This window comes from Schistocerca piceifrons, chromosome 1 (assembly GCF_021461385.2).
Source record: "Schistocerca piceifrons isolate TAMUIC-IGC-003096 chromosome 1, iqSchPice1.1, whole genome shotgun sequence".
NCBI classification, from domain to species: Eukaryota; Metazoa; Arthropoda; class Insecta; order Orthoptera; family Acrididae; genus Schistocerca; species Schistocerca piceifrons.
The window spans coordinates 496,192,478-496,217,778 of NC_060138.1; the positions used below are offsets into that span (position 1 = coordinate 496,192,478).

General features: G+C 39.3%; 1 protein-coding gene across 3 annotated transcripts in view; it reads left to right on the forward strand.

Annotated features, from left to right (window-relative positions):
• The window catches only part of LOC124795984 (neurofibromin), a 489,110-nt gene that overhangs the window by 178,955 nt on the left and 284,854 nt on the right, over positions 1–25,301 (forward strand). For all 3 annotated transcript variants that reach the window (XM_047260068.1, XM_047260083.1, XM_047260076.1), the window contains 2 exons: positions 4,160–4,416; positions 6,563–6,655. In XM_047260068.1, coding sequence (XP_047116024.1) covers positions 4,160–4,416; positions 6,563–6,655 — 350 coding nt within the window. The remainder of the gene's footprint in view (positions 1–4,159; positions 4,417–6,562; positions 6,656–25,301) is intronic.

Here is a 25,301-nt window from a genome sequence, read left to right on the forward strand (position 1 = left end):
ATTTTCTCAGTTTCCTGCTGTTTTTGGCAGAGATAGATCCTGCATTGGGAAAATAAGCCGCAGCCTTATGTTTATCTTGTTCTGCTCCCTTGTCAAGTGGTCAAGTGTCTGGGTGAGTGGCCTCCTCAGTCTGCTTGGCAGTGTGTCCATTTATGTAGAGCATTGTATGTGGACGTTTCTTCTCTGACAGTCAAGCTGTCTTCATCTGATAATGAGTGTGCCCTTTGGACCAGGATGCTTAGAACCCATTCTTTTGTGTTGGGCGATGACAGCTCTTGCCTCTAGATACAAATCAGTGTGTTTTGGTTTGTGATATACACCATGGCCAACAAACCACATACTTACTGTTTGACTGCACATCTAAGAATGATAGCTGACCATCCTGTTCCAGTTCCATGATAAATGTTACTTTCAGGTGACTTGGGTCTAGGTATTTTAAAATCTCTTTGAGACCATTCCTGCCAAGGGACCCAATCAGAAACTTGTGTTCCTCATACCTGAAGAAACATGTTGTTTTGCCAGCCGCTGTGGCCGAGCGGTTCTAGGTGTTTCAGTCCGTAACCGTGCTGCTGCTACAGTCGCAGGTCCGAATCCTGCCTCGGGCATGGATGTGTAAGATGTCCTTAGGTTAGTTAGGTTTAAGTAGTTGTACGTCTTGAGGACTGATGACCCCAGCTGTTGAGTCCCATAGTGCTCAGAGCCATTTGAACCATGGGGTTTTGTTCCTTGATGTTTTCAATATTTCTGCTTTGAATTTCTCAATGAATAAATTGGCAGCTGCTGAAGAGAAGGCACTGACCATGGTTACCCTGTCAGTCAGTTCGGAAAACTTGTCGTTGTGTAAAAAGTATGTAGCTGTGCAACCAGTTCCAAAGAGTAGACCTGTAAGGCATTCTATGAAGTCCACTGCGTAACAGACGTGGTGAATGCATTCCCAGTTTTATATACTAGGTGACACTGCTAGACACAGGTGAACAGTGCAATCAGGATACTGCTGCAGACTCTTTCTATTGCATAGCGCTGTCAGAAGCACATTTAGCATAAACAAAACAAATATCACCACTTAATTTATCTTCATAATGAGTATCAGAACAAAAGGAATGCTATTTATTTATTATAAGTTTATAGCAAGGTTCCTCACACACATTCCCAATATGTTTGGTGACCATTTTCTACTGAAACCCTATGTTGTGTACGCTTCTACTGCAAATACAAAAGACCAAGTAGATTCCTGTTGCCCACATAGATCATATGGAGAAGATCATAAAAATCAAAAACTTATGAAAGCATAGTCTCAAGGCAATGTTTCCATTCTTTCATCTTTATTTATGGTATTCTTAATTCTTGTCTCAATTTAGCACAAACAAAGAAGTAAACATTTGCATAATACTGGTGATGTTTTCGTAGGTGGATCAGTCATGTTTTGATGTGCTCTCACCGAATATGAATAATAAAATAAAAAATATGTACAGCTTGGTTATGTAGACAGCTTTCAGGATTTAAGAAAGCATACAACTGAAACTTTTGCTTTGGGGTACTTATACTTCATGTAAACTGCAGATTTTCTTTCTAAGTGACTGAGGTGGTTGGTGGCAGTGTAGACCACCATGGGGATCAGAGATCCAGTTCTACATAGCATTCAATTTAATACTAGGGAACTATTCTCTTCTGTACTGTCACTGTGGAAATTCTAAATATAAATCATCAATAAGCTTAGATCGATAAAACATAATAACAGTTTCAACTGATGTTTCTTTTGGGTAGTACAGAAGCATTTCATTGTATCCTATACTTGAAGACATAATGTCTGAGGACACCAAGGCCACTTTTAATATAATGAAGAAAGACAAGTTTAGTTATCTGGATTACCAGTTTGACTCTTGCCAGAGGTTTGTGTTGACATAACGAAGGCCTGTGAGATGAGTTTGTACAGTGATTATCAGTCTACTGCAGTGTGTAGATCGTTGAATGTCTTAGCAACAGCACAATCACCCTAAAATCATGTTTAGAAAGATAGAGCAATGTTCTTGGCTCAAAACTGAAGTGGCACGAGTTTGGAACACGCAAGAATGTTTCTAAGGACTGCGTGAAGCATGTGGTGATGCAGTATTGCCATGCAGCACAGTTGTATGATGGTTTAGAGCATTCAGATTAGGCACAGATGCTGTGAAGGATCACCCCCGCACAGGACGACCCCACACGGAGGACAATACTGTTCAACTCCGTGCTTCCTTCACGGACATTGATCACCGCTGGACTGACGTGAGTTGGCAGCAGAAGTTGGAATATGCCACAAAACTGTGCTCCACATTCTGCATGACATTGTGGAGCACACCCAGATTGCTGCATGTTGGATACCCCATGAAAAGACTGAGGAGCAACAGTGGCACTGCCATTCCATTGCACAGGATTTGTTGTGCCGATACCAAAGGGAAGGTAATGACTTTCTTTGCTGCATCATCACTATCGACGAAACTTGAAATGCCAGTCCAATGAATGGAGGCATCCCGGTTCTCCTTGTATACAGGAAGTGCGTGCTACATCAGTTGCTGTGAAGATGATGTTCATTGATGGGGACAATACTGCATCATGCTATATCACCAAGGGTGACAGTAGACACTGCTTACTCCTGCACATTCCTGGAACACCACCTTCATCCAGCACTCAGGTGAAAGCAATGACATTTCATGGAACAGCACCTCATTATTCTGCATGACAGTACTCAATGTGACGCTGCTGCTACTGTCCTAGGACCTCTACTGCTGCTGCCAATGGGAGAGTCTGGAACATCCGCCATATTCACCCGACACGGGTCTCTGTGATTACGATCTCTTTGCCAAAGTGAAAGAACCACTGAGAGGGATCCAGTACAATGTCAAAGATGACATTATCCGTGCCATAGGGTGGTCTGTATGGGACATCAACAGAAACATATGTGCATGTGGTATGTGGTGATGCCTTTGGATTTTTGGCCAAATGTTATAAATAATGGGGACAATTATATTGAAAGTGTGTAACTTTAAGTACCTCTGTCAATAGAGTCATTTCAGAGAAAAATAATAATTCTGATTACTTTTTATACAGGGGGTGGGGGGGGGGGGGGGGGGGGGGGAGTGAGGAAGATATTGTACCCTATGTGCACCAAAATATCACAAAAAGTGCTGTGCAGCACAATAGCTGTAATATTGGTGACTGCTTCACTACATGGGACAAGTTGGACTCATCTTCCAGCACTAGTACCACAGAACTGTGTAAATGGAGGCACACTCTACAGAATGTGGTTGGTTCTTACGCCAACCTGATTTTAACTTTACTTTATTTTCTCTTTTTTACCCCCAGTCACCATCAGTGTCTGATGCAAATTCCTCTTTCCCTCCTCTTCTTCTTTTATTTCCTACACACTGGCATCCCTCTCTGATACATTTTATTTTCAAACTTGTCAGTTATTGTTAATGTTATTGTGATATTCTTTTAGTCCTGTTGTGCTGTTTCTTGTATGATACAGTTGTGAATCTGTGCCCAATCCTGATGAACTTCTGTTTTCTTTGCCCCTCCCCCTCTCCCTCTTTCCTGTTCTGTCTTTCGCCAGACGAAGAAGCACCAGATTTAAGAAAGTTAGTAATTCTATTTGATTTAGGATACAATTGTCAATTTTATGTACCAACATAAAATATGTAGCAGATATTGTGTAATGCAGTCTCCTTTGCTTTTGAATTTTTGCAACATATTGTTCATCAGCATCGCAAGTCTCTTCACATTTTGTATGCACTTCACAGCTGACAATCAGCCGGTAGTAAACATAGACATTTACGATTGGTGCAGATAGTCATGTTTATGTTCATACATAATACTTTTACATTTGACATGCTGATGTGTAGTGATCTTCATTGTAGAGGAAAGAGCATATGCAGTTTGAAGAGACTTGTAGCACTGATGAATAATATGTTATAAAAATTCAAAAACATAATATCTGATAATGACAGGATAGCTGTGTCAAAATCAATCATCCAATAAAATGTTTTCTTAATGATCTTGGCTTGTGAAGTTTTCTTCAGTTACTGTACATTGCCCCCAGACTGACCATGTCAGGAATATATAAAAAATTTGTATTTATAAAGATGTAATTTTGTTATATGAATCATTTTATGGCATATTTCAGGACGAACTGGCTAGAGTATTTGTTACATTATTTGATGCAAAGCACTTACTGTCACCATTGCTATGGAATATGTTCTACAGAGAAGTTGAAGTGTCTGATTGTATGCAGACTCTTTTTCGTGGGAATTCTCTTGGAAGCAAAATCATGGCATTTTGTTTCAAAATATATGGAGCTAATTATCTACAGACACTTTTGGAGCCTTTGATAAGGCCATTATTGGAAGATACAAGTCAAAGTTTTGAAGTAGATCCTGCAAGGTAAGTTGCTTTCTTGTCTCTATTGTCTTAAAACTTTGTTCTGTCCTAAAGCAGCTGTAGTTTTGTAATGGACACAACGGTAGTTGACATGTGTGAATAAAACAGAATTAGTCTGTTAATTTAGAGTTAAAACTGACTACAGTTCGTTACTTTTAACTTCAACTATAACATGACCCCAAGTTGTGAAATAATATTTTGCATCTTTCTGTGTATATTTGATATGTGGAATATACTGAGAAGGCAAAGGCCTGTTAAGATTTCTTCTCTCGTCACAGTGCTAGTTAACTGAATGACGGAAACCATAGCCATCATTCAATGAGCATGCCAAAAGAGTGCATGATTTTCAAAATATTCCCCAAAGGATGGTTGTGTAGTTTGAGAGCTGCAGTGCATACCTCTAGATCGGGAGCCAACTGGATCACTATGTCTCAAAGTAAAGAGTCAGAATAAGCACTTATGGCTGCTCTGTTCGAACAATTAAAATTGCATCGGTGACACAGTACTTGTAAATCAGCCAGGGTGTGATAAGACTAACCATTTTCCTCGTGATATTGATGAAATCTGTGTCGTGATGTGACCACATGGAATTATTGTGAATAATAATTCGAAAGCAATGTGCACATTTCCTCAAATGTGAGTGGAACTGGATTTGGCAGTGAAGCCAACTTCTTCAGTAAGAAAAATGTCTCCAGAGAAGCTCAAGAAAGGAAAAGCAACCATTAGAGAACGTCATTGAGAGACCCCAAAGCCAGTGATGTGCTTATTCAGCCACTTGTTAATATGGTCACAGACCTCTTTGTCATTGTTAAAAGGCAGAAATGTGGGTGGGTGGCTCTGTATCAGCAAAGATACGACTGCCTCTATTGGGTGCAACTGATCCTTCAATAGCTGAATTTCCTGATGGAGCAACTCAGTTTGCTTCCATTGTTGCTGCTGCTGAAGCAGCTGTTACTGTTCCCTGTGTTGCATAAGCTGGGTGTCCATGGGTAACCATTTACCTTATTTCCAGTTATGGTGACCAAGATTCGGCAGAATTCAGGAGCTATGAAGGATCTTGCTGCAGCTAGACAAACTGGTCAGTGGTCATCAACACCAGTTCACTGAATGTCGACAGGAGGAAAACAAGAAAAGCAAAATGGACAGTGGAGACGCATGGCAGAATAACAAAATCCTTATAATAATCGAATATCAAAACCTAATACATAACAAACTTTGAAAAAATACCAAAGTTGTGTATGACAGTTCAATGGATGCACAACTGAAGGCAGGGACATGGCACAGCTAGCTTTACAGTGCAGTTGTAAGCGCTAAGTGGTCAGTAAAGTGAGCAAGACCCTGTGGCATCACAAAGCTGGTGTTGCACAGATGTTACTACCAGGTACAACAGTGTTTTCTAGTGGTCATCATCAAGTTTTGGGCTCTCCAGCATGCTTTCAAAATCTCCGGGCCAGGATACCAGATTATGAATTTAGCCTGAATGGATAAAGAATGAAGTTTTTTGTTGAAATAGTTAAAAATGTTTCAGGGATTAAGGTCATAATGCATACCATGTCAAGACAGTCACTGTAGGACAGTGCATGATGGGAATCCCACTATAAGTGTACATTACTGCTGTCGTTTAGTGTACAAAATGTGCAAACAATAGAAAAAACATGTGAGGATTTAAATATGATGTTATTTGCAATTTTAATATTAGTGAAAAAGATGATAAGATGCTTGTTATTCTCCCACTTCTCATTAGAAACATTCTGAAGATAAAATTGTCCCAATATTTGTAGAAACACTTACAATTGTTGTAGCAAGCTCCAATATTTGGCAAGTGGCTTTGCATATGATAAGTAGTTTAGATGGTAAGTAGTTGTTAGTATTCAGTTGCTGCCATTACCATAGATTAGACAACAGAGAGAAATGGTATAAATCTGATTACAAGAAGTGATAGCACATGGCTTATTGGATGTAAAGCAGGAAACTATAATAAAAATTATTTACTTACAATACCTCATTAGATTAAAATGTTATCATTTATACTATAGCTATAGCTATGTCTCTTAAATGCAGTTGTTTTTTTCACATAAACTAGAGGTGTTATCAATAGAAAATGCATTTAATGGCTCTCATTTGTTAAACATTTCCTCTTTTGTCACAGATTGGACTCCACTGAAGATATTGAAGAAAATCGGAGGAACCTTATAGCTCTTACCCAAAAGGTCTTCGATGCAATTGTTTCATCTGCTGATAAGTAAGTTCCATTTTATTTCAAGTAACAATTGATTGTGTCAAACTGAAGGAAAAGTTAATTTTTCTTATTTAGTTGATAGGCATTCAGACATATCAGAAGAATCAGTAAAGCTTATGAACTAAATGATTAAATAAAGTCCAATACTGCTTTCTGACAAATGTACACTATAGATTCATTAATTTATGTGACTACTCTGAAACCCTTGGGTAACAGAAGAAATATTGAATTTAATTGATGAAAGGAGAAAATATAAAAATACAGTAAATGAAGCAGGCAAAAAGGAATACAAAAGTCTCAAAAATGAGATCGACAGGAAGTGCAAAATGGCTAAGCAGGGATGGTTAGAGGACAAATGTAAGGATGTAGAGGCTTAACTCACGAGGGGTAAGATAGATACTGCCTACAGGAAAATTAAAGAGACCTTTGGAGAAAGGAAAACCACTTCCATGAATATCAAGAGCTTTGATGGAAACCCAGTTCTAAGCAAAGAAGGGAAAGCAGAAAGGTGGAAGGAGTATATAGAGGGTCTATACAAGGATGATGTACTTGAGGACAATATTACGGAAATGGAAGGGGATGTAGATGAAGATGAAATGGGAGATATGATACTGCGTGAAAAGTTTGACAGAGCACTGAAAGACCTTAGTCGAAACAAGGCCCCTGGAGTAGACAACATTCCATTAGAACTACTGACAGCCTTGGGAGAGCCAGTCCTGACAAAACTCTACCATCTGGTGACAAAGATGTATGAGACAGGCGAAATACCCTCAGACTTCAAGAAGAATATAATAATTCCAATCCCAGAGAATGCAGGTGTTGACAGATGTGAAAATTACCGAACTATGAGTTTAATAAGTCACAGCTGCAAAATACTAACGCAAAATCTTTTCAGACAAGGCATGAAAGGGAAGCAGTGGTTGGGAAGGGAGTAAGACAGGATTTTTTAGCCTCTCCCCAATGTTATTCAATCTGTATATTGAGCAAGCAGTAAAGGGAACAAAAGAAAAGTTCAGAGTAGGTATTAAAATCCATGGAGAAGAAATAAAAACTTTGAGGTTCGCCGATGACATTGTAATTCTGTCAGAGACAGCAAAGGACTTGGAAGAGCAGCTGAACGGAATGGACAGTGTCTTGAAAGGAGGGTATAAGATGAACGTCAACAAAAGCAAAACGAGGATAATGGAATGTAGTCGAATTAAGTCAGGTGATGCTGAGGAAATTAGATTAGGAAATGAGACACTTAAAGTAGTAAAGGAATTTTGCTATTTGGGGAGCAAAATAACTGATGATGGTTGAAGTAGAGAGGATATAAAATGTAGACTGGCAATGGCAAGGAACGCGTTTCTGAAGAAGAAAAATTTGTTAACATCAAGTACAGATTTAAATGTCAGGAAGTCATTTCTGAAAGTATTTGTATGGAGGGTAGCCATGTATGGAAGTGAAACATGGACGACAAATAGTTTGGACAAGAAGAGAATAGAAGCTTTCAAAATGTGGTGCTACAGAAGAATGTTGAAGAATAGATGGATAGATCACATAACTAATGAGGAGGTATTGAATAGAATTAGGGAGAAGAGGAGCTTGTGGCACAACTTGACTAGAAGAAGGGATCGGTTGGTAGGACATGTTCTGAGACATCGAGGGATCAGCAATTTGGTATTGGAGGGCAGCGTGGAGGGTAAAAATTGAAGAGGGAGACCAAGAGATGAATACACTAAGCAGATTCAGAAAGATGTAGGTTGCAGTAGGTACTGGGAGATGAAGAAGCTTGCACAGGATAGAGTAGCATGGAGAGCTGCATCAAACCAGTCTCAGGATTGAAGACAACAACAATAGCAACTCTGAATTAAAAAACAAAATGATGTATAAAATGTATGATCATGTTAATTTTCAGCTTATGTTGGTTCCCTCACCACAAACTCACAATGTTCGCCTTTGTATGTTCAACAGTAACCTCCAGCAATGAATTTATAAAATATGAGACTCAATGTAATCAGCTGAAGATGGACATTAGCATGAAACTAGTTTTGTTTTAAGTAAACCACTTTCAGGTGTGAGTGGTAGTGGATTTTCTTCAACTTTACTCTTTAGAGGAACAGTCACAGAGTTCAACAATACCCATTATAGATAAAATTATATTTTACTAACTTGCCCAAACTTAACTTATAAAATATCTGCCCAAAGATATCCACACACTGAGTGTATGTTGTTGTGTTAAATGGTATAATATCCAGTGACTCCAAACCTTCTTGACATGAAGATTCATGGCCAGTCTTGGTGAAAATCAATCCAGCCCTAAGACCACAGAGAATGTACTTTTATGTAGCATCGTTTTCAATCATTCTTTGAACATCAAGTTAATTTTATTTGGTAGCAGCTGTCGTTAGGCATCCACATCAGCTTTCGTTTTTAACAGAAGTCCCTGTGTGCCTAATTTGCTTGCACCAAATCATGAATGTGGATATACTGAAAAGAGTCTCCAACTGTGAGCATTAAAGGCAGTAAGGAGTCAGAAGAAATTCTGTCTCATAATTTGTAGTTCTCTCGAGTTAATGTTATTTTTGATACAATAAAAAAAAAAAAAAAAATCATTGCACAGACATGCTCCCATTTCAGCTTCATGTGAGATGGTGACTGAATATATGATGACGGGAGGATGGCAGTGAGGACCATTTCACCACTTCTGGAAACTACACACCTTTAAAATGTGGAAACATAGAATATATTGTATGCCAATACTGTGAATCTTTCTTGGAAATGCATCAATTTAATGGAACACTGACATTCTGAAGGTCTCAAACATACTTATGAATATGGCTTTTGTAGCATGTATTAGTTACGTAGTGTCATGTACTCATACTACACATTTAAATCAACGTCTTCTCTTCCCCCTCCCTTACCCGCCCAGTATTTTTCTGTGTGACATTTATAAATTAGACAGGTTATACAAGAAATTTATGCATTTTCTATATTGTCTTATTGTTGTACTCCTGTTTAGGCTCTCTTTTCATTTAGTCATTTCTTCTCATGTGTTGATAACTTAATTGTGAGTGTCAGACTTCTGTTACTCTTCCACATTTAATTTTTTCTACATTTGATTATACTGGGAAAGCATTTGCTATTGTGTTAAGTGCAATATAACTGCACACTTGAACTATGTGGTGTTGTAACTATGCCACATAGAAACACTGTTTTCTGTTGAACATACGCATTTTCTGTACATGTGTTCATTTGATACATTATTTATCTTTTTTCGCTAGTGATTTGCCTTAATAAACAATTATGGTTATGACTAAATCAATCATCACTCTCTTACCTGATTCAGTTGATAGCACATTATATTCTTCGACATTTCATATTCCTCCTTTATAAGTCTTAGAGAGTAGCTGCAATTCTGTAACTGTGTAATTATAATTATTATGTGATATAGAACCTCTATCCTCTATTGAAAGTTGATTTTTCATGTAGTACTCATGTTCATTTGCTGTATTATTTATTCTTCTTCACAAATTATTTGCCTTATGTTTTGAAGGAATCATTGCACACTGTGTGTTAATTCTTTATCTGATTTGGTAGGTAGCATATGACTTCCCTTCTTCAGTTCACAGTGCGAGTAAAACGCCTGTTCAGGTGCATGTACATTTCTCCATGTTACATGTAAAAATTTGTAACTTTTCTTATATGCTCCATTTAATCCACATTATTCGTCATACCATAAAACAATACATTTGAGTTATCTGCCCTTCCATTTTACTCGAATGAAAGGTGTCTGTTGCTTTGAAAGAACAGACCCCACACAGATCCCACTGCTGCGAAACACTATATGTAAATTGAAGGGAGGTCACTGCTATCAGCTGCAGCAGGACGTTAAGTTGTATCAACGGCGAAGAGAGAAAATGTGTACTGGACTGGGACTCAAACCCGGGACCAGGAATATAATGGACAGGGCCTGGGGATAGGTGGTGCTCAGTGGGAGTGTGGATCAGCCTTGAGGCATACCGAGATAGTTAATGTAGTTGTGATAACGTTCTGTCCCGGATGGCGTAGTGGTTACTGCATCTGTGTAATAAGCAGGAGATCCCAGGTTAAAATCCCAGTGGACTTGGTCAAAGCCGAAAATGCAGAGTGGAGCTATGTGCTCTTCTGTAAAGTTATACAACACATTTTTGCTCATCACCGCTGATTCCGCTTAATGTCCTGTTGCTGCTGGTAGCCCATCAATTTACATATAGTGTTTCACAGCTGTGGGATCTGTGTGGGTTCTGTTCTTTTGAAGGAACAGACACCGTGCACTCGAACAGTTGATAAGCCTGGCTGGGCAATGGATCCACTTTCTTCAGTGCGAATATACAAATACGTTTGACCTCCTGTGTGAATCTCTAAGTAGCAAACATGAGTATAATGGACAGGGACTGCGGATAGGTGGCACTCGGTGGGAGTGTGGATTGGTCGTGAGGTGTACTGAGATAGTCCATGCAGTTGCGATAAGACTGTGTCCGGGATGGCGCAGTGGTTACCACACTTGCCTAGTAAGCAGGAGATCTGCGGTTTGAATCCTAGTCCGGTACATATTTTCGCTCATCGACGCTGGTTCCACTTAATGTCCTGCTGCAGCTGAAAGCATTAATCCCCCTTCAATTTACCTTCCTTTTTAATCGTGCCTCATCTATCCCTCTCATTATGCCAAGGAAGTTGGTTTCGAAAGTTAGGGCATTGTATGTACTTTTACAAGTGTCTATTGGAAGTACTGACATGTCTCCTGAAGGAGAGTACTTTTCAACAGTTGATCTCACAATTTTATAATTCATCTAATACGTGTGTGAATATTCATTTCTTTAGATATGATGAAGAGCTATTGCTATTTATCACCACTTAATTAAAGTGTTACAGCAGCTCTGTCAGAAATGATAGCAGGGAAAGAAAGTACAAACTGCGTTAAAGAAAGTAAGGATAACAGCAATGGAAATTACTTGCTGGAAGAATACATAAAATAAGGGAAAGGCAATCAGTCATCTGTAGTGCATTGATGTGTGGAGCACAGTGACACATAACAAAAAACAGCATTCACACTTGCTTACAAGCACTAGCTCTTTTTCAGGAATAATACACATACAATCACATAGACACCCAAACGCACAATCTCATGGGCACAGCAAGACTCAAAGTAAGTAACCATAGTTATGGATACAAAAATGCTATGTAATAGTAGCATAGTAAAAATATTGACAAGTTTATGTCATCTTAAACTTGGATAACTATAGAGGTCAGGAAAAAGGAAAAGTGAAACAAAGCAAATCTTCAAGAAAATGTGCAATTGGTCCGAGCCGAAAATGCAGAACAGAGCTATGTACTCTTTAGGAAAGTTATACAACAAGATTCCATCTGACATAAAGCAAGAAATTGGGAATTCCAACCTGTTCAAAAGAAAGTTAAAAACATAGCTTGTTAGCCAATCTTTCTAAAAATAACATAAATATCTAAATTCCGAGTTCCATTAACTACATGACAAATAGTAGTGGTCATTGTAAAGCTGCTTGACAAGTAGTAATGTACTGTAACCAGGAACCAGTATTTAAAGGAGCAGGTGTGTATTTTCTGTGAAAAACACCATTGTAATCAAATAAATATGAAGCAAATATGAAGCTACTGATAAGAGATGAACAGTAGCTATTTAGCATAACTGAGGAATCAGCAATTTTCTTTCTAGTTTACATGATTTAATTTAGTCTGTACATAAGCATGAATAGCATTAAGCAATATAGTAATATTTTATTGTTATTATTGTACACAGATTAAGTTTGTATCATTTGTTTGCCTTTTGTTAATCTATATGTAGCTCATTCCACATCTCTGAAAGCTGTCCTTCTCAGTGGGGTCTGTGAAACCCAGTGAATGGATGAGAGAATGAATGATCACATCCCTACATCACTTGATATGGAATCACCAGTGGTCTTGATGATTCTTGTGGTCATGTTATTAGCACCCATGTACAGGGCTATTACAAATGATTGAAGCGATTTCATAAATTCACTGTAGCTCCATTCATTGACATATGGTCACGACACACTACAGATACGTAGAAAAACTCATAAAGTTTTGTTCGACTGAAGCCGCACTTCAGGTTTCTGCCGCCAGAGCGCTCAAGAGCGCAGTGAGACAAAATGGCGACAGGAGCCGAGAAAGCGTATGTCGTGCTTGAAATGCACTCACATCAGTCAGTCATAACAGTACAACGACACTTCAGGACGAAGATCAACAAAGATCCACCAACTGCTAACTCCATTCGGCGATGGTAGGCACAGTTTAAAGCTTCTGGATGCCTCTGTAAGGGGAAATCAACAGGTCGGCCTGCAGTGAGCGAAGAAACGGTTGAACGCGTGCAGGCAAGTTTCACGCGTAGCCCACGGAAGTCGACGAATAAAGCAAGCAGGGAGCTAAACGTACCACAGCCGACGGTTTGGAAAATCTTACGGAAAAGGCTAAAGCAGAAGCCTTACCGTTTACAATTGCTACAAGCCCTGACACCCGATGACAAAGTCAAACGCTTTGAATTTTCGGGGCGGTTGCAACAGCTCATGGAAGAGGATGCGTTCAGTGCGAAACTTGTTTTCAGTGATGAAGCAACATTTTTTCTTAATGGTGAAGTGAACAGCCACAATGTGCAAATCTGGGCAGTAGAGAATCCTCACGCATTCGTGCAGCAAATTCGCAATTCACCAAAAGTTAACGTGTTTTGTGCAGTCCACGCTTTTAAAGTTTACGGCCCCTTTTTCTTCTGTGAAAAAAACGTTACAGGACACGTGTATCTGGACATGCTGGAAAATTGGCTCATGCCACAACTGGAGACCGACAGCGCCGACTTCATCTTTCAACAGGATGGTGCTCCACCGCACTTCCATCATGATGTTCGGCATTTCTTAAACAGGAGATTGGAAAACCGATGGATCGGCCGTGGTGGAGATCATGATCAGCAATTCACATCGTGGCCTCCACGCTCTCCCGACTTAACCCCATGCAATTTCTTTCTGTGGGGTTATGTGAAAGATTCAGTGTTTAAACCTCCTCTGCCAAGAAACGTGCCAGAACTGTGAGCTCGCATCAACAGTGCTTTCGAACTCATTGATGGGGACATGCTGCGCCGAGTGTGGGAGGAACTTGATTATCGGCTTGATGTCTGTCGAATCACTAAAGGGATACATATCGAACATTTGTGAATGCCTAAAAAAACTTTTTGAGTTTTTGTATGTGTGTGCAAAGCATTGTGAAAGTATCTCAAATAATAAAGTTATTGTAGAGCTGTGAAATCGCTTCAATCATTTGTAATAACCCTGTAGTTTCCACAAATCATGTTTCATCCAGGCTTGACTAACATCTGATGCCATTACACAAGAATTTTAGTACATATTACTGGGATTGCATGAAGTCTTTTCTTTACTATAAAGTGTTGTCTTTTAAATACATGGCATAAAAACAGATCAAAGTGGAGTCACGGATAGGGGAATGACTTCCTCTTTTGTCAAATTTTCTGCAACGTTGGCTCAGTGGTTAAATGGATCAGTCCTCAGTTCAGTCTTGGACTTTTCGTGTTACTTATCACTTCTTTCGCACCTGACAGTGTTGCAGTTGCCAATGCACTGTGGTCCAGAGTCCATGTTAAACTGTAATTCCACTCACAATTTGCTTGGTAAGTCAGTTTAAAGACCGCAAGGAGGTAAAGGTGTGTCGCCTCCAGGAGAGACATTCCTAGTAAAGCACTGTCATGTTCCAAGCAAACTTCCAGTTGATAACAGGTTTACCTTGGCAAACAAGTAGCTCTTCTGGTGCCCTGTGGTTTACTTCACATTCAGTGAATACTGCTTCATTGTATGGGTTCATCATGGGTGTGAGGTTTTAATTTATTTCTTATAAAAGGTTATTGCCTTTTTTTAAGTTACGTTCCTCAATATGTAAATTTATGCCACTTAAACCTTGTAGACATTCGCCTCTTTGACAACCATATTTGAATATTTTGTGGTCAGTTTACATGTATAATTCATGGCTGCCTTGTATTCTCAATTTTACCCTTGAACCCAGTTGCAGAAGTAATAATTGCCTGGATATCTTGGCTTCCTGTTCTCCATTATGATGCCTGTGTCAGCGTGAAAAGTCACTTGGAATACCAGCTACTGTTTAATGATCTCCAACTTTTTTTTCTTTGCAATACATATATTAAACTTTCATTACAATGTGTAGGTTTGCATCACATGTTACAGCTACTGTTAACTCCAAGTTATGCAGCATGAGCAGTTACAATATCTCTTGTACATCAGAGCTGTCAAGTGTCCGACTTCACTTCATAGAGATCCAAAATGTGAAATGATTTGGGTGAAGGTCATGGTTAAAGCAGGCTCAGACATGGTAATTGGATGTCTCTATAGGCCCCCAGGCTCAGCAGCTGTTGTGGCTGAGCAGCTGAAGGATAATTTGGAAAATATTTCGAGTAGATTTCCCCACCATGTTATAGTTCTGGGTGGAGATTTTAATTTGCCAGATATAGACTGGGAGACTCAAACGTTCATAACGGGTGGCAGGGACAAAGAATCCAGTGAAATATTTTTAAGTGCTTTATCTGAAAACTACCTTGAGCTGTGAAACAGAGAACCGACCCGTGGTGATAACATATTAGACCTTCTGGTGACAAACAGACCCGAACTATTTGAAACAGTTAACGCAGAACAGGGAATCAGCGATCACAAAGCGGTTACGGTATCGATTATTCCAGCCATAAATAGAAATATTAAAAAAGGTAGGAAGATTTTTCTGTTTAGCAAAAGTGACAAAAAGCAGATTATAGAGTACCTGATGGCTCAACACAAAAGTTTTGTCTCAAGTACAGATAGTGTTGAGGATCACTGGACAAAGTTCAAAACCATCGTACAATATGCGTTAGATGAGTATGTGCCAAGCAAGATGCTAAGAGATGGAAAAGAGCCACCGTGGTACAACAACCGAGTTAGAAAACTGATGCGGAAGCAAAGGGAACTTCACAACAAACATAAACATAGCCAAAGCCTTGCAGACAAACAGAAATTACGCAAAGCAAAATGTAGTGTGAGGAGGGCTATGCGAGAGGCATTCAATGAATTCGAAAGTAAAGTTCTATGTACTGACTTGGCAGAAAATCCTAAGAAATTTTGGTCTTATGTCAAAGCAGTAGGTGGATCAAAACAAAATGTCCAGACACTCTGTGACCAAAATGGTACTGAAACAGAGGATGACAGACTAAAGGCTGAAATACTAAATGTCTTTTTCCAAAGCTGTTTCACAGAGGAAGACTGCACTGTAGTTCCTTCTCTAGATTGTCGTACAGATAACAAAATGGTAGATATAGAAATAGACGACAGAGGGATAGAGAAACAATTAAAATCGCTCAAAAGAGGAAAGGCCGCTGGACCTGATGGGATACTGGTTCGATTTTACACAGAGTACGCGAAGGAACTTGCCCCCCTTCTTGCAGCGGTGTACCATAGTTCTCCAGAAGAGGGTAGCGTTCCAAAGGATTGGAAAAGGGCACAGGTAATCCCCGTTTTCAAGAAGGGACGTCGAACAGATGTGCAGAACTATAGACCTATATCTCTAATGTCGATCAATTGTAGAATTTTGGAAGACGTATTATGTTAGAGTATAATGACTTTTCTGGAGACTAGAAATCTACTCTGTAGGAATCAGCCTGGGTTTCGAAAAAAACGGTTGTGTGAAACCCAGCTCGCGCTATACAGTTCCCCACAGTCGTTTAATGAACAAAGTAAGAGCATATGGACTATCAGACCAATAGTGGGATTGGATTGAGGAGTTCCTAGATAACAGAATGCAGCACGTCATTCTCAATGGAGAGAAGTCTTCCGAAGTGAGAGTGATTTCAGGTGTGCCGCAGGGGAGTGTCATAGGACCGTTGCTACTCACAGTATACATAAATGACCTTGTGGATAACATCGGAAGTTCACTGAGGCTTTTTGCAGATGATGTTGTGGTGTATCAAGAGATTGTAACAAAGGAAAATTATACTGAAATACAGGAGGATCTGCAGCGAATTGAGGCAAGGTGCAGGGAATGGCAATTGAATCTCAATGTAGACAAGTGTAATGTGCTGCAAATACATAGAAAGATAGATCCCTTATCATCTAGCTACAAAATAGCAGGTCAGCAACTGGAAGCAGTTAATTCCATAAATTATCTGGGAGTACGCATTAGGAGTGATTTAAAATGGAATTATCATATAAAGTTGATCGTCGGTAAAGCAGATGCCAGACTGAGATTCATTGGAAGAATCCTAAGGAAATGCAATCCGAAAACAAAGGAAGTAGGTTACAGTACACTTGTTCGCCCATTGCTTGAATATTGCCCACTGGTGTGGGATCCGTACCAGATAGGGTTGATAGAAGAGATAGAGAAGATCCAATGAAGAGCAGCGCGCTTCGTTACAGGATCATTTAGTAATCGCGAAAGCATTATGGAGATGATAGATAAACTACAGTGGAAGACTCTGCAGGAGAGACGCTCAGTAGCTCGGTACGGGCTTTTGTTAAAGTTTCGAGAACATACCTTCACTGAAGAGTCAAGCAGTATATTGCTCCCTCCTACGCATATCTCGCGAAGAGACCATGAGGATAAAATCAGAGAGATTAGAGCCCACACAGAAGCATACCGACAATCTTTCTTTCCACGAACAATACGAGACTGGAATAGAAGGGAGAACCGATAAGAGGTACTCAGGGTACCCTCCGCCACACACCGTCACGTGGCTTGCGGAGTATGGATGTAGATGTAGATGTAGATAGAGACATCAGCAGTAATCTCTCCGGCTCCTTGGAGTTCCATGGACTGGAGCGTATTTCCTAGGCTGGATGTCAGCGGCATGGACTAATCACTCACTGCAGGAGTGGCTTAACACACCATAATATCACTGTCCATCACCCCATTTCACAGATATGTTGTGTTCCCCCCAGCACACGGTACATGCACAGAGAGTACAAAAAATCTCTGCACAGAAGGCAGATCAAAAATGTACACTAAAGTAACAAGAACATTCCTTTTTACAAACCATGAACGTCATTTGTTGGATTGGAAGATCAAAGTATAACATATCACTTTAAGCCAAAACAATCTGTTACACCTCACTATCCCCCTGTGGTAAGAAAAATTCTATTTACACACTAATGTTCTTCATACCCTCTGATTCTCTTTTAAATTTGTTATCAAGAATGTGTCTGCTATATACAAATAAGACTGCCCATTAAGTACTTTACATGTCCAACTACTAATTGCTCATCCTGGTTACTCTTGAAACAGGTAAGTGAGTCTTTGATATAGAAAACTAATCCTGGTAAAACTAATCCTGGTATCCACTAGTCCACAGAAAATGCTAAAAGAAATAACTGCTTAAAGTAAAACCCCTCTCCATAAGAACATTTACAAAACCATCTATTTAATTAAGTATTTTTATCAAAAATGTATTAAATTCCGAATCACTAAGACCTAACCTAGCTTATGATTAGATACTAAGTCTGGATCATGCAAAAGTGTAATTATAAATTTGTACCTTTCTTCAACACTTCCTAGTATCTACTCATGTTTACACTGAGATCGTAAGCAACTAAGTCTAACATGAATGACATTATGTACATAACCATGACTCATTCTGTTGAGGAGTTACAAGCCAAACGGAACTTGAAACTCTTTGTTGCTCATTACTCGATACTTTAAGGAGATGGGACCTGGATAAACTGACTAAACCAGAGGTTGTACATAGTTTCAACAGGGAGAGCATAAGGGAACAATGGACACGAATGGGGGAACGAAATACAGTAGGAGAAGAATGGGTAGCTCTGAGGGATGAAGTAGTGAAGGCAGCAGAGGATCAAGCAGGTAAAGAGACGAGGGCTAGTAGAAATCCTTGGGTAACAGAAGAAATATTGAATTAAATTGATGAAAGGAGAAAATATAAAAATGCAGTAAATGAAGCAGGCAAAAAGGAATACAAACGTCTCAAAAATGAGATCGACAGGAAGTGCAAAATGGCTAAGCAGGGATGGTTAGAGGACAAATGTAAGGATGTAGAGGCTTAACTCACGAGGGGTAAGATAGATACTGCCTACAGGAAAATTAAAGAGACCTTTGGAGAAAGGAAAACCACTTCCATGAATATCAAGAGCTTTGATGGAAACCCAGTTCTAAGCAAAGAAGGGAAAGCAGAAAGGTGGAAGGAGTATATAGAGGGTCTATACAAGGATGATGTACTTGAGGACAATATTACGGAAATGGAAGAGGATGTAGATGAAGATGAAATGGGAGATATGATACTGCATGAAAAGTTTGACAGAGCACTGAAAGACCTTAGTCGAAACAAGGCCCCTGGAGTAGACAACATTCCATTAGAACTACTGACAGCCTTGGGAGAGCCAGTCCTGACAAAACTCTACCATCTGGTGACAAAGATGTATGAGACAGGCGAAATACCCTCAGACTTCAAGAAGAATATAATAATTCCAATCCCAGAGAATGCAGGTGTTGACAGATGTGAAAATTACCGAACTATGAGTTTAATAAGTCACAGCTGCAAAATACTAATGCAAAATCTTTTCAGACAAATGGAAAAACTTGTAGAAGCTGACCTCGGGGAAGATCAGTTTGGATTCTGTAGAAATATTGGAACATGTGAGGCAATACTGACCTTACAACTTATCTTAGAAGAAAGATTAAGGAAAGGCAAACCTACGTTCCTAGCATTTGTAGACTTAGAGAAAGCTTTTGATAGTGTTGACTGGAATACTCTCTTTCAAATTCTAAATGTGGCAGGGATAAAATACAGGGAGTGAAAGGCTATTTACAATTTGTACAGAAACCAGATGGCAGTTATTAGAGTCAAGGGGCATGAAAGGGAAGCAGTGGTTGGGAAGGGAGTAAGACAGGATTTTTTAGCCTCTCCCCAATGTTATTCAATCTGTATATTGAGCAAGCAGTAAAGGAAACAAAAGAAAAATTTGCAGTAGGTATTGAAATCCATGGAGAAGAAATAAAAATTTTGAGGTTCGCCAATGACATTGTAATTCTGTCAGAGACAATGAAGGACTTGGAATAGCAGTTGAACGGAATGAACAGTGTCTTGAAAGGAGGATATAAGATGAACATCAGCAAAAGCAAAATGAGGATAATGGAATGTAGTTGAATTAAGTCGGGTGATGCTGAGGGAATTAGATTGGGAAATGAGACACTTAAAGTAGTAAAGCAGTTTTGCTATTTGGGGAGCAAAATAACTGATGATGGTTGAAGTAGAGAGGATACAAAATGTACACTGGCAATGGCAAAGAAAGCATTTCTGAAGAAGAGAAATTTGTTAACATCGAGTATAGATTTAAGCGTCAGGAAGTCGTTTCTGAAAGTATTTGTATGGAGGGTAGCCATGTATGGAAGTGAAACATGGACGATAAATAGTTTGGACAAGAAGAGAATAGAAACTTTCGAATTGTGGTGCTACAGAAGGATGTTGAAGATTAGATGGGTAGACCACATAACTAATGAGGAGATATTGAGTAGAATTGGGGAGAAGAGGAGTTTGTGGCACAATTGGACTAGAAGAAGGGATCGGTTGGTAGGACATGTTCTGAGGCATCAGGGGATCACCAATTTGGTATTGGAGGGCACCGTGGAGGGTAAAAATCATAGAAGGAGACCGAGAAATGAATACACTAAGCAGATTCAGAAAGATTTAGGTTGCAGTAGGTATTGGGAAATGAAGAAGCTTGCACAAGATAGAGTAGCATGGAGAGCTGCATCAAACCAGTCTCAGGACCGAAGACCACAACAACAACATCATCCGATACTCATGTTCCCTGCGCCTTATGTAGACAATGAAACTCAGGCATGCATTTGCTTGTTTATTTAATCCAAGTAAATTCTTCTTCCTTACCATTTTGGAGTAAGCCTTTGAATAACAACAGTATCCAACCATTGTGAGATGTTGAACACATCACTTAATGCAGAAAAATATTTCCAACACAATCCTAAATTGTTATGCCAATATTGTTCCCATATCTCCTTTTTCTCCTTATCTTTCTACCCTTCAGCCACTTTTCTGTTCTCAATATAGCTCATTCCCTTTTATAGCTTGAACTGACTTCTTGGACTACCTAGCTTACCTCGTCACTTAATTCCCAAAGTGGATATCTACACTCTCTTTCTGCTGGCAAATGTGACCAAGCTAACATCTAGCACCTGTAACTATGAATAAATAGGTATTGCTTAATATGCTATTTGTTATTTTATTTCTCTATATCAGTTAGTTATTGTGTAGGTCTTTTGCTTCCTTAACATCTGTTTTTACTGGTAAATTGCATTTAAAAATTTGTATGGTAAATTTAAATGATTCTCAATATTTTTTAGATTCCTACGTTCATTTCCTCTTGTCAATGATGTTGCAAAAGGTCATGTCGTTATTGTGCAGTGCACATTATGTGCACTTATCTTTGAATAGTATCATCCGATGTCCTCCATTTATACATATCATCATTAAAATTTACCTGTTATAAAGAGACATTGAGACACAAGATGTTTGATATGTTGTCACACAGTATCTACCCATTCATCAAATTTAAAGAAGGTAGAAGCAATTGCATCCTTGTGCTGGATGGAATTTAAAAAAGAAAATTTATGCTCATGTCGTCTAAGGAAGTTGAAAGAATCTAAAATTAATCAATGTGATAGGTCCTGCTAGGAATTTAGTCTTAAGCTGTTGTGTCTCTATCAGTTTTGCATTATACAAACCTTTTTCTTGTCCTGTGGGGGGATCCACGAGAAATACAGTTTCTTTAAGTGCCCTTCCATTTGCTTACTTAATTTGTGCGCTTTAAAAACTAAAATTCCACCCGAACAGGCCATGAAGGCCCAATGGTACTGACCGGCCGCCATGCCATCCTCAGCCCACAGGCATCACTGGATGCGGATATGGAGGGGCATGTGGTCAGCTCACTGCTCTCCCGGCCGTATGTCAGTTTATGATACCAGAGCCGCTACTTGTCAATCAAGTAGCTCCTCAGTTTGCCTCACAAGGACTGAGAATTTGTGCATTTTTGTCCAAGTAGAATATTTTAAGTGGTTCCCCTATAAACGTTTTGCACATGACATGTACTGGGGAAAGTCCAGTCGACAAATACATCTTTTGAGTATTGGAATTCAGGAATCATTTGTACCCAAATATTGACCTTTTTGGAACAACATGTGTGACACAGTCGACCAATATCCTTCATTTTAACTTTATGTGGAAGTTGTCCCAAGAAGTAAATTCTTCAGTATGTACAATTCCCCATCCAGGTGCACCACATTCTAAGTAAGTGACCAGAAAATCTATCTTTTTTTAATACTTCCACCATTTATGTAGTGACCTGGAGAATACTATTAGGAAATAAGAGGGGTGCACCTCCTCATTTGGTTTATACTTTGGAAATCATTTGGACAAGTTTGTCACATTTCCTATTTGTAATTCCTCAAGCAATTCATCTGATAGGCCATTACCGGGCCTGGCTTTCTTTCTGTTTAATTCCTTTTCGTGAGTACATCTGGATGGTCTGTTTGCATCTCTAGTTTATGGTCATGGTAGATTATCAATTTTACCCTCTAGCACCTGAAACCAGTTGCAGAAGTGACTGTTGCCCAAGTAACTTCTCTTCAGATTCCTTTTCCTCTGTTGCGATACCTATGGCAGCCTGAAAAGTTACTTAGAAAATGAGCAACCATTCAATGATCGTGAACACTTCTTCTTGCAGTACTAATGTTAAACTTCCGTTACAACATCCACATTGCATTTTACAGCTAGGTACAACTTCAAGCTATTACAACATCTCTTGTGCATCAAAGCTGTCAAGCATTGACTGACTTCACTTCCTGGAGATGTCAGCAGCAATGTATCCAACTCCTGGGGGTTCCATAGACCAGAGTGTATCTCCTAGGTGGGACATTAGTAGCATGCAATAATGGTTAGCTTCGGCAGGGTCTCAGCATGCCATGATATCATCATCTGATGCCCCATTTTGCATACACTGTTTATTCACCCCAGCACACGGACCTGCCCAGAGAATACCAAAAATTCTATACACCCAAGACGGATCGCAAACTTACTCTAAACAACAAGAAAATTCCTTTTTAAAAATCACAGACATCATTCATCGTATTGAAAGGTCAGGGTATGACGTATCATTTCAAGCCAAAGCAACATGTTACACCTCAATGTTTGAATACATTAAGTCATCAGAGAGTAGCAAGATCTTCATTTACATAAATTTCCAGTACCCCACTTAGAACTGTTTAATCTTCTACAGTAGGTATCTTTCAGTTTCCTTTTTGTGTGCAATCTTGTTACTGTCTTCTTAAAACCAGTAGCCAGCCAGAGTGGTCGAGCGGTTCTAGGCGCTACAGTCTGGAACCACGCGACCGCTACGGTCGCAGGTTCGAGTCCTGCCTCGGGCATGGATGTGTGTGATGTCCTTAGGTTAGGTTAGGTTTAAGTAGTTCTAAGTTCTAGGGGACTGATGACCACAGCAGTTAAGTCCCATAGTGCTCAGAGCCATTTGAACCAAAACCAGTAACCCATAGGTTTTATTTAATGTACGTTTCTTGTGCTGTCTTAGTAACAAATTGATGTCGGTACTGCCTGCTGGTTACATGAAGAACATTCCTGTAGCTAACCAGTGCCATTCTCATATATAATTCATTTGCTAGTTTTTTTCTTGGCCAGAGTTGTTTGTCATTGATAAGTGATTCCCTCAAAGAAAGTCCATTTCACTCTCCATCTCTGCAGTTCCATCTACTGCAAAATTTATTTCGTTCACAATTAGCGATCTGCTTCACTACACATGAGTAGCACTAAATATCTATGGCTGGATGGTGTGGTGTAGTGGTTATTTTGTTTTTGCACCCTCACATAAATTTATGAATTAAATTCAGAGGATGACATTAGGTAACTGAATATCACCACTTTCATATAAGTGGAACGATTTAAGCTATGTATGCCAGGAAAGTTCTCAGGAAGCATGAATGTTATCTTTTCCATGTGCAAGTGACATGTGGAGTGAGATCTCATGACAATGCTGGGAGTACATCATGATTTAATTAATCTGTTTACAACCAATGTAAATATTGTATGAGAATCATGGGTAGATGTGTGTGTGGTTGGATAAGTTGTAGCATATCATGTTTCAAAGGCTGGTTGGGTGGGTCGTAACCAAAGGCCACAAAGAAAATAAAAGAAAGGAAGAAAGTCCACACACGATTTAAATATATCACGTGTAACGCTTAGCAGGCATTAAATCTTTGTTGCGGTCCCTTCAGTGGTAGGTTTTCCGCCCTGCCATCCAAAGTATCATGTCTTCATAAACATTTGATTCAAGGAAAGCCGATATCCGGATGTTGAGTAATCTGCTGCGCTGCTGAAAAACTTTCTGTATGTAAGTCCGGTGAAGTTGCACCCCATGCTGAGGCAGTTTTTTTTTAGAATGTTTCAGTTAGCTAAAAACTAAAGACTTTGTAGTGGCATATTTTTTTACTGTGAAGTTGTTCTCAGAATATTGCAGGGAAATAGTCAGTAAAAGTATTAGATTCTTTAGTATTTTATAGTCTCGCATCATGGCTTGATGATGAAATGGTTATATTTTTGTTATTGGTCATATTTGTTACAATATTTGGAAGTTAAGTAAGTCACTGGTCATTGTTTGAAGAATTTGCAGTGAATTATGGGTGCAGATTGTGGTTGCTAATCTGAGGGAAGCAGATATTGAAGGTCTGATAATCTTGCCTTCTTTCAGAATTCATCCCCTGACCATATGTAGAAACATTTTGAAAATTTCTGCAGTCGTCCAAAGGGATTTCTGAATCCCATTCCATCTTCTGTTTTTAAGGTGTGAGGAAGATTGTGTTCATGGCTCTTTCCTTCTTTTAGAAGCTCACAAATGTACCAATATTGATGAGCAATGCTGCTACCTTTTGGTTGATGTACTTTAGGTGACTGCAAAATGCCTGTATCTCTTTCTCACCAGTGGAGGTTTGTTTACCAGTCTTATGTATCATTTGAAAGTGTCCGCAAAAGCAATGTCTGAATACGTTAAGCAATGTATGCACTCAGTATACTGCAGCCAACACGTTCCACCAGTTGTTGATATACCAAAGAAGCAGAGCTTTCGTGCATGCTCGGAGTGGGGCTCTGATACCGCACAGAGCTATGCATCTGAGGAGTCCTCCCATTCACCACTAGATGGCAATTGCATCATTTATACATGGCAGTGTGCTTTAATTCATCATAATTCAGCCATATTTGCACATAACCTGTATTACGTACATATGCAAATGTTTTTTTGAATCAGTCTGTCCATTAAAGAAAATCATATCAAACTCCCTGCAGTAGTTCCTGAGGTTACCCAAAACATACAAGTAGGACTGTGGCAGGCAACTTCAATTTACATGTGTATAGAACAAATGGATTATATGACCATATGTAACAACCCCTCACTGACAAAAACGATAGATATTGGAAGGATAGTTATCTGAGCAATTTAAAGGTGTTACATCATCAATTTATGCAAGCAATGTTCAGCACTCTCCATTGGCATGTTCAGGAAGTTGT